At 40.8% G+C, this 10,241-nt stretch overlaps 1 protein-coding gene across 1 annotated transcript in view; it reads right to left on the reverse strand.

Moving 5' to 3' along the window:
• Window positions 1-5,412: 5,412 nt before the first annotated feature.
• Window positions 5,413-10,241, reverse strand: part of LOC101848430 (proton channel OtopLc) — a gene marked incomplete at its 5' end in the record, with an annotated part of 52,806 nt that continues 47,977 nt past the window's right edge. The window contains 3 exon segments of the mRNA XM_013082040.2: window positions 5,413-6,002; window positions 8,012-8,272; window positions 9,667-9,907. Coding sequence (XP_012937494.1) covers window positions 5,697-6,002; window positions 8,012-8,272; window positions 9,667-9,907 — 808 coding nt within the window.

Raw genomic sequence — 10,241 nt, forward strand, 5'->3', positions numbered from 1 at the left:
GAGATTTATTTCAGAAATAGGCACGTGAGTAGAGTTGAGCTTGGTTGAGCTGTGACTGATTTTCGGGTGGGACAATTTGTCGTTATAATTAATAATAATACTGTTGCTGATTGTGACTGTGCCTACTTATAATGAACATACAAACTTCACCATGGTCCAATGTAGAATGTTGATGAATGAAGGTGATTTTGATGATACTTAAAGAAATATCGTGAAAATTTGTATCCCTTTGGTTATTTACGTGGCAAGAATTTGAGTATGCGATGTGACTAGTGTATAATATATCTCACTTGAGCGTTATTTACATTTGTTCTGTAAATCGTTTCAGTATTTTGTAAATATTGTAAATGGAAGGAGTCTTGGCTCAGAGAGAAAAAGCATGCAAAATTACAATTCCACAGAGAGAGAAAAAGCATGCAAAATTACGATTCCACAGAAATATGCAGAGTTGATGAACGATTCACAGAAACTTTACCTTCACGCATAAGTAAACTTTGTTCTTAAACTGGTATTGAAAAGATTCCTGTCTGTTCAGGAAGAGAGCCCAGACTTAACGAATAGAAACAATTATCATGACAGAAAAAAAATCAATCTTTATAAAATTTATGTAGGCCTAGATCTACATGAACTTTTTGCAAGACAGACCTCATGAAATCATTTTTATTTTCTTCAGCTATTTCTAAAAGATGTTGATGCTTCCAGTAGGCTTACACATCTTTGCTTTAGACAAGTCTTCATGATATCTTTGCAGACTAAAAGTATTTCTGTGGGTGGTTGGTGGGTGTGATTTGCTTCTTCTTTGCACTCAAATATCTGTCGTCTTTATCTCTCGATCCTCCTTTTTTTTGAGTATATTATTCTCTAGTAACACCTTTTATCTTTGGAACTTATTAATTTGACCTGTTTGTTTTGCAAGTGCTGTAATACTCTTACTTAAACTGATAGCTAAGGTTTAGTAAGATATTCCTATTTGATATTTATGCTGGAGGCACGGCAACATGATTTAAACTCTTAGAAATACAATTGCTATATTTTCCCTTTTTGGGTTTTGTAAAGATTTTTAAAGTGGTTGTGTCTACATCCGAGGTACAGAAACGGTAATTAATAGTCGTGGCGCGAATCTCAGGAATTCGAGAGCGGGAGTTTCTTAGTGTAGATCAAAAGAAGTTACCAAAACAAAAATGACTGGAGAGAAAAACTCTAAAAAGTCAAAATGCCATTTTAAAAGTGAACCTGTTGATCCCAGCAGTGATCAGACCATGTGATCACAGGGTTAGGACTTCTGTGTCACGGCTTGTTCGCACCAAACATCCGTGTTCGTGTGGCATCATGCGTGAGACGCACGAAAGAATATTTTATTACTTATCTCGGCGCGCCCTTTTCTCAGACTTCTGCGTTCCCACCAACTGTTTGCGTTCATGCTGTAGTGTTATTAGTTGTCCTTTGTGCATGTGGTGAGTTTTATGGCAGCCATTACATTTCCTCCGTCTGCTCTCATGTTGTGACCTACTCTCTGAACTATGTTCTCAGTCCTCATTTCCATGTTGGTTAAAAAAAGCAAGCAGGATAACACATGAATAGATGGTTGATAGGTGTGAATGAGCACATGTTCATGCGTTAGAGGAACACACGATACCACACGAACGCGGATGTTTGGTGTGTACAGGCCGTTACAGTTACAGTGCAATTTATTTGTTCTTTTTTTGTGTGCAATACTTGCCATTTACAGTTATATTATTCCGAGGTAGTGCATTAGGTTACATGCCAGGGTATGTGGGAGTTTAAATTTAAAAACTTACATGAAACAAATCAATAAAAAAAGTACAAAATAGAATGAAAATAATTGTACAATGCGTAATTATCATATATTGTCATGCTTTTTCTGTACAAGATTTATGTACTCTAAGTGTACTGCCGTCTTGCAACCATCAGTAAAAAAAAATGAATATCTTTGTATCTCTTCATGATAATATTAGCAATAGTTAATATCGACACAGATATTGTTGTCTTTTTCAGCAAGTCTTTTGCTGGAAAGTCTTCGAATGAAGAACATAATCAGTAAAAAGAACCCGAGACGTTCAAAGCTGTGTCACCGATGTTAAAAAGAACAAGCTGAGAAAAAGAGAACTTGTACCATATAAAAGTTTCTCGTATTGTTGGTTTGAAGTCTGAGGGTGACATTGACAGGTCAATTACAGTGGAGCTTTGTAAATTCTGTTAAGTACCGTTTTTACTTGTGGATGCTTGGATGTTAACGCTGATAGTATAGATTCTTCTGTCCTATCCCACAGATTTTCCTTTCTGCGAAAGTATAATATTTTTTTCAGGTGTTCAACACAAGGATTTTATCATGTGCTTAAGCAGAAAACATACAGATCAATATTTTTTTCCTTCTGAGGAGTATGGTATGTTTGGACCTTTTCCAGATTACCTACACATTTATATAAATTCTCAATCGCCAAAGCTATCAAGCTCTTGGGTTTTTAAGACAAAAATGTGATAAGGTGGTGAGGGAACGAGATTACAGATACATGTCTTGATTAGTTGGTACAGACAACTAGAGCCGGAGAAGAGTACGATATTCTACTGACTTTTTGTTTCTGCTGATGTTATATTTGATATACGTGCAAGGAAGTAAATCTTTATAATTATGGAAGTACACCGTAAAGGCAGAGTGAGACAAGGCCAGAGAGGAGGAACAGCTGTCTACAACAACTTGTTATGCTATGTAAAAGCACTTTATAGTTTATAGTTAATGGGCAAAAACAAAAATCTCCACCCTGTGAGAGAGTGGATGACATGGAGTAAGGGACATAACTACCAAACAGCCGAGGGCAACAAAGGGGAACAAAATCTAACAAATATTTTGCCTACAGATCACTCTCTGGAATGCTGGTGGGTCATGTACTATTTTATGACTAAAATCCGCTTTGTGTTTCTGTAAAATGACACTTGCAGCATTTTTGACAATATTTGGCCTTTTATCTTCTATTTTCTTTCATCAACTAGACATGTTTATACCCTGTGCCAATAAAAGCAGTAAAAAATAAAACCTTTTCCAATAAAAAAAAGTAAAAAAAAGCAATGCTTTAAGTCTCCATCTTAAATTTTGTGGTTGAAGTTGAATGTAGGTTTCTTGTACAGTCTTCAATGAATATTGTTTGAGAATGAATTTTTTTTGTGATTATTTATTTGACAAATGAGTTTTGGGAGGTTTTCACCTCTCAAAAAGAAATACTTTTTAACCTGGATTTTGTTTTTAGATTAAAGTAAAAAAAACAACTAACATAATATATTTTATTTTACTTTTGATCAAACAGCATATTTTAAGCACTGAAGAGAACAAACTTTCCAGGACAAGGACAGAGACAAAAATGTAACGGTGCGATACGTACAACGCGTTGACGCTGTGGCAGTGTACAAATAAGATATATAATATTCTCGGGCTTCTGCTCGCACAGAAATATTTTACATTGCACAAAGGGCCTGATGAATAAAATGGCATTGATATAGTATAATACACGTACTGGATTTATTATGCTTACAAAAGACAGGGTTTGTATATATATATATGGACCTGCAAAAGATTGGTTATAATATGTTCATTCTGAACCAAAACATTTGGGGAACTTTAGTTCATAATGGTATAAAATCTTAACAATGCACTGAACACGAAAGGAATTGAGTCTCTTAATCAAATTCAAGAGTTTTAAAAGCATGGAACAAAAGAAGAAAATCTCATTTTGAAAAGTTTTAGAGCTACAGAAATGTGGTTATGGCTCTCATAAGAAGAGGCAACTGGGTAGTTTTTTTGTGTGGAACTATTCAAATTAATTCAAAATGAAAAGTCTTAAAAATTCAGTCAAAATAAGAGACATATACATATATTATATTCAACCTAGCAGAGTAGGTCACAGTTGTAGTGAGTTTGAAGGCATTTTGCTCAGTTTGGCACTAATAATGTAATAACATATATATGTGAATAAACAGCTCAAAAGTTTGTACTTCATAAAATATTATTTACAATTTTTCACAATGTACAGACATACTCGCATTTCATTCACAAAATCTGTATGTGTTCAGTTGCACTCAGTCTTTAAAATACATTCATGACAATCGCATACACACACATTTGGCTGCCTTAATATCATTCTCCCCAAGAAAAGTTTTGTCTTTTGACTGACTGAAAAAGTGGGAAAGTTGTTAATTCCTTTGGTGGTGCATGCGAATCTGCTCCTCCTTATCCCTAAATAAATTGTCATGTGCAAGTAAATGAGCAGCAGATCTTTATAAAAAAATAAACCCCAAATTTCACATCAAAGTCTTGCCAGTTCTGGCTTTCACAAAATAATTTAAAAAGTCAACACACATTCAAATCAGACACCCCCCCAAAAAACAGATGTGTCCATTCATATATTCTAATATTGTATAAAAAATAATCTTAAATATATAAAAGACCAAAGGCAATGCATTGAACAAATGGGAGGTCAAAAACTGTCACAACAGAGTTTTCCTGGTGTCAAATCTGCTGTATGTAGTGATGGTATTTGGTACAATGGTCAGGTTTTTAATTAACTTGGAACAGCCTCGCAGGCCAACAGCTCATATAACACTATATGGAAATGGTGGATGGAATTCCTACATCAAACCACAAAGCTCTGCCTCTGGCAAACAAAATTCCACCACTCTCGTTATGATCTGCAAGTTCACACAAGGTGAGCACTTCTATACATATGTAAGCATAGGGCTGAACTCTCCTTCAAAGAACACACAAAGTCCTTCAATGTCACAGAACTTAATCTTTCCTTTGATTCCTAACTATACCCCAGTACCTTAAAAGCAAAAATATCCTTCCCTCCTCCTTCTCCTCTAGCCCTTCCGCACCTCCTGATTTTCTTTTCTGTATCTTCCTCTCCCATTCCTAACACGAACACTTTTTGATCTCTAGAAAGCTCTAAATAGTTAAGAGGCTTGACTACTGACTTTGCAAAATTTCTGTCATCTTGACTGTTGCTTAAAGAGGGTGTTGATAGCTTATAACATTAAGCACAGAAATATTGCAGATGGTTGGGCCCTTATTCTTTACCCTCCCTTTGTCATTTCCTCCTTTCGAGCACTAAATGAGCAGCATCTTGTCAATATGCTTCCTTTAGAGGAAAAAATATCCATCTATTTTGAACAGAAGTTGAAATATTTGTGATTAAAGGAGGTCAGGGTCACCTGGTTTCAGAGGTAAAATTAGCAATAAAATGTCCGCCAAAGTTTGGGAACTTCCATAGCCTGAGAGTCCTTGGGAACTGAAGATTTACATTTTCCGTGTCGTTAATCGATGCTTTTCAGTAAAATCCACACAAAAATATGTTTTTAAATGGACATATAAGGTGTTGAGTTAAAAAAAAGAAGCCTATCAGCCCCCCAAAAAGCTGATTTCTTTGATTTCATAATTTTGATCAGCGCCTGATTTCACTACGATGCCTCACAAATTGTAAGAAAAACCGCAAAATCCAATAGGAGGAAGGAGGAGGGATGGAGGGCGTGGTGATGCGATGTGATGTCATTAATCCTTTCCCTGGTCCTGGTCACATGACTCCCTCACTGGTCACATGACCCCCTCACTGGTCACATGACCCCCTCACTGGTCACATGACCCCTCACTGATCACATAACTCCCTCACTGGTCACATGACTCCCCTCACTCACTGAGGCGGGTTCCTCTCCTTCTGGTAGGCGTGGTACCAGATCTTGGAGAGGCAGATGGCCGAGTGGAAGCGGAAGTAGATGAAGAGCGGCACGCACATGTGTAGCATGATGTTCCAGGGCAGGATGCCGTAGAAGTCCAGGTGGAAGGGCACCACCATGTTCTTCTTGATCTCAAACATGCTGACCACCCACAGGGCCAGGTTACACACCAGCAGGAAAGTGACCACTGCCCGGCCCGGCTTGGACTCCACTTGGGTGTCGTTCTCCGCGCGCCGGCTCAGCCCGTCCAGGATGAAGATTGCCTTGAGGAGGGAGGAGGGGATTGGGGGGAGGGGAAAGAGTAGAGTGGGGGGATGGGAGGAGGTGGGAGGAGGGAGGGGTGTTAGGGAAGGGGGTGGAGGGGAGGGGGAAATGGGGGGAGAGGGAGGGGGAGGAAGGGAGGGAAAGGTAAAATGAGGGAGAGGGAGGGGGCGAAAGGAGAGAAAAGGGGGAGGGAGGATGGTGTGGGGGAAAGGGGGGAGAGTGTGGGGAGGGAGTGAAATTGGGGGTGGAGGGGGAGGGAGAGGGAGGAGGAAGGAGGGAGGGGAAAGGAGGGGGAAGGGGAATGAATATCACATTAAAGCACTATAAGGAAAGACATCTACATATATCTAATACTAATATATTTGTACATAGTTTGGTGTTTCAATACACACATACACACCACATACACTCCACAAACACACACACACTCTCTCACACACACACACACACACACACACACACACACACACACACACACATATGTGCGCACATACAATCTATACACAAATACTCTCTCCTCCTTCCTCTCTTCCACACACACATATGTGAGGCAGCGTGGTGGAATCAGGCTCTCGTCAAAATAATCAAATTGAAGAAACCTGCATTTTTCCGCAGGTTTGTGAATTTTTATCAAATGTTTGTTTTTTGGCTCAACACCTTTAATGCCCATTAAAGAACTCATTTTTTTGAAAATTTTCCAGAAAAACATTGATAAAAGGCACAAAAAAAGGAAATTTCCAGTTACCACGGACTCTTAAGCTAAGGAAATAACCAATCTTTGGCGGCCATTTTCTCACTAATTTTTCCTCTGAAAACAGGTGACCCCCACCTCTTTCATTCTCAAATATCTCCACTTGTATTCAAGATAAATGGACATTTTTTACATCCAAATAAAGACAATAAAACAAGCTTTAAGATGATACCAATAACTCAACATGCTCAAAAATTGACGAGAGCCTGATTCCACCACGCTGCCTCACATATACACACACGACCTTACATAATATATTATGCTTACACTACTCCCACAGACAGACTCATAGTCACACGCATATCATGGCGTCGGTGGCCTAGTGGTTAGGCTCTCGGACTCGCAACCGTAAGGTCGTGGGTTCGAATCCTGCCAGGGGCCCGACGTTGTGTCCTTGGGAAAGGCACTTTACACGTATTTTCCTCACTTCACCCAGGTGGGAATGGGTACCCAGCTATAGACAGTGAAAGACCTTGTCAGTTTGTTAGTGTTTGAGCGCTTAATCGGCTGCTTGCACTGTATGCTTCCTGGGAAGCTGAGAATGTTTCGGAGTGTTCTATGGTCTGCTGGGGTAATAATATAGTGCAAAGCGCATAGAGTCTGCTGTTGAGCGGGGATATGCGCTGTACAAATGCTATTTATTATTATAATTATTAAGCTAGATTCATTATAATCAGCATTCTGATAGTTGTGTGAAGTGTGATGAAGGCCACATACCTTGTTACGTTCTCACTCCATGTTTTCCGAAGACTTCAACAAGAGAGAGGGAGAGAGATAGAGAGCGAGAGATATTGAGAGAGAGAGAGAGAGAGAGAGAGAGAGAGAGAGAGAGAGAGAGAGAGACAGAGAGAGAGAGACAGAGAGAGAGACAGAGAGAGAGAGAGAGAGAGAGAGAGAGAGAGAGAGAGAGAGAGAGAGAGGGGGGAGAGAGAGAGAGGAGGAGGGGGGAGACATAGTGAGAGACAAAGAAAGAGCGAATCCAGGTGCATATGTGAATGTGTGCGTGTGTGTGTGTGTGTGTGTGTGTGTGTGTGTGTGTGTGTGTGTGTGAATATGTATGTATGTGTATGAATATATGTGTATGTATGCTCATACCTGCAGCGTAGACTCCACAATGCCCACACAGATAGCAGCCACAGACAGCACGCGCCACCGGTGTGTGTGTGAGTGTGTGCGCGCGTGTGTGTGGGTGTGTGTGTGTGTGTGTGTGTGTGAATGTGTGTGTATGTGTATGCACATGCATGTGTGTGCTCATACCTGCAGCGTAGACTCCACAATGCCCACACAGATAGCGGCCAGAGACAGCACGCTGATCATGCCGTGCTGCGCCACCATAGAGGCGGAGGAGATGAGCATGAAACTCAGGTAGATGTAGGCCCCGCCAAGGGAGATCACCAGCAGCACGGCATCCAGGGACAGGTAGTTCTCCAGGAACCGCAGACGCGCGAACCGCAGGATGCCCAGGACGATGCAGCTTCCTGTGATGGCGATCAGGGAGATCTCCATGATGAAGAAAATCTGACGAAGAAACCGTTTATCAAAATTTCAGTTAATGCACAGAAAGGCAAAAAATACTGATTGAGAATGAGAAAAACATGAATACATGTACAATAACTGCCATATAAAGCAGGGAAGTTTAAAATAGACAGACAGAGAAGTACATTAACACCTGTAGTAACACCTGTCATAGAGTGGAGGGGAATGCAAGACAGACAGAGAAGTACATTAACACCTGTAGTAACACCTGTCATAGAGTGGAGGGGAATGCAAGACAGACAGATAGAACAGCAACAAAGGGATGGTTAAGAAGTAGGACCTATCTGTCCCCGTGGTTTTATGCAAGAACAATTCTGAAATTATGCAAATTGAGTCCAAAAATGTGAAATTATGCGATTCTGTTTATTTTAACAAAGAATGATGAAGGACAATATTCAGAAATCATGCAAAAATTGATCAAATTTTGCTTAAATTATGCGGGGTGCATAAAACCACGGGGACAGACCTGTGGAAACAAGTGCCTCCGGCAACCACCTGAAAGGTTAAAGTAAAGACAGAAAAGAAGGGACCACGGAAGTTATGAAAATTGTTTTCCGTGACTCCTGAAAACTAGCTAACAAGTTGGGTGATAAACCAAGTTAGAGCTGTATAACAGTTGTGTACTATCCACACTCCTTTTTGGAGCTGAATGCTGGAGGATGACTAATCATGACCGTGCCAAGCTATCTTCCTTTCATACAACCAGCTTACGCCAAATCCTCAGAATCTTCTGGCCCGACAAGATCTCCAACGCAGATCTGTTACGTAAATGTAAGCTAGAGGACATGACCACCATAATAAAAAAAAGAAGATCGAGACGGATTGGACATGTTCTGAGAATAGAGAAGAGAACCAGACTCTATTGTGAAGACTGCCCTCCACTGGACACCCGAAGGACGTCGCAAAAGGAGCAGACCCAAAGTAACCTGGAGACGTACAGTCGAGTCAGAAATGAAGTCCTGGAACCATTCGTGGGGAATGCTGACCAAGATGGCCCCGGACAGACAGAGCTGGAGATCCTTTGTTGTTGCCCTAAACGCCAGATGGCGTAATGGGTAGTAAGTAAGTAAGTAAAGTTAGACTACTCCTTACCCTAGAATTACATGTACAAAGTTCTATCTGCTCAGTACCTCAGTTTTTGAGAAATTTGATGTAAAAATTTTGAGTTTTACAACATGTCAAACTTTTCCGAATGCATTTATTCGGATATCCTGATAAAGACTCCGAATAATCTAACGATTTTGATTGATTTGGTAGAACATTTGGTTTCTGACATCATGGTCTCAGTAAAGTGAAATGGCCAAAAATGTTCGATAGAATTTTATAATTCTAAGTGGCAACATACTGTTAGGACATGAGCAATCGACAACACCCACCTTGATGGCTGTCTCGGGGTAGTTGAGCCTACTCTCAAACACAAAGAAGGTTGCTATGGCGATGAGGGTGACCACTGCGATGAGCAGGCCAGAAAAGAGACCCTTGTTGGCCTTCTCACAGTCCATGCCTACGGCACCCTGTGGCACGCTGGAGGTCAAGGACTGGTGGCTGGGCCAGCGCTGGGTGACCTTGACCCCAACGTACTGGTACATCCGGTACAAGATGCCCGCTGCAATGATGCTGTGGGGCGGAGGGACATTTGGATCATGAATGGAAGTGGAAGGGGTGTTTTAGGTGGGGGGGGGGTAAGAAGGGAGGGGAAGGGGGAATGGAGGAGATTGGCATGTACAAGTACATGTACACACACATGCATGCATGCACAAACACACACTCACACACACTCACTCATACACATACATGCAAACACACACACACACATGCACACTCACTCATACACATACACGCAAACACACACACACACTCACACACAAACACTCACACACACACACACACGCATACTCACACTCACACGCACGCAAACACTCACACTGACACACAGACACACACACACTCA

Source organism: Aplysia californica, unplaced genomic scaffold, assembly GCF_000002075.1.
Source record: "Aplysia californica isolate F4 #8 unplaced genomic scaffold, AplCal3.0 scaffold00156, whole genome shotgun sequence".
In the NCBI taxonomy this organism is placed as follows: Eukaryota; Metazoa; Mollusca; class Gastropoda; order Aplysiida; family Aplysiidae; genus Aplysia; species Aplysia californica.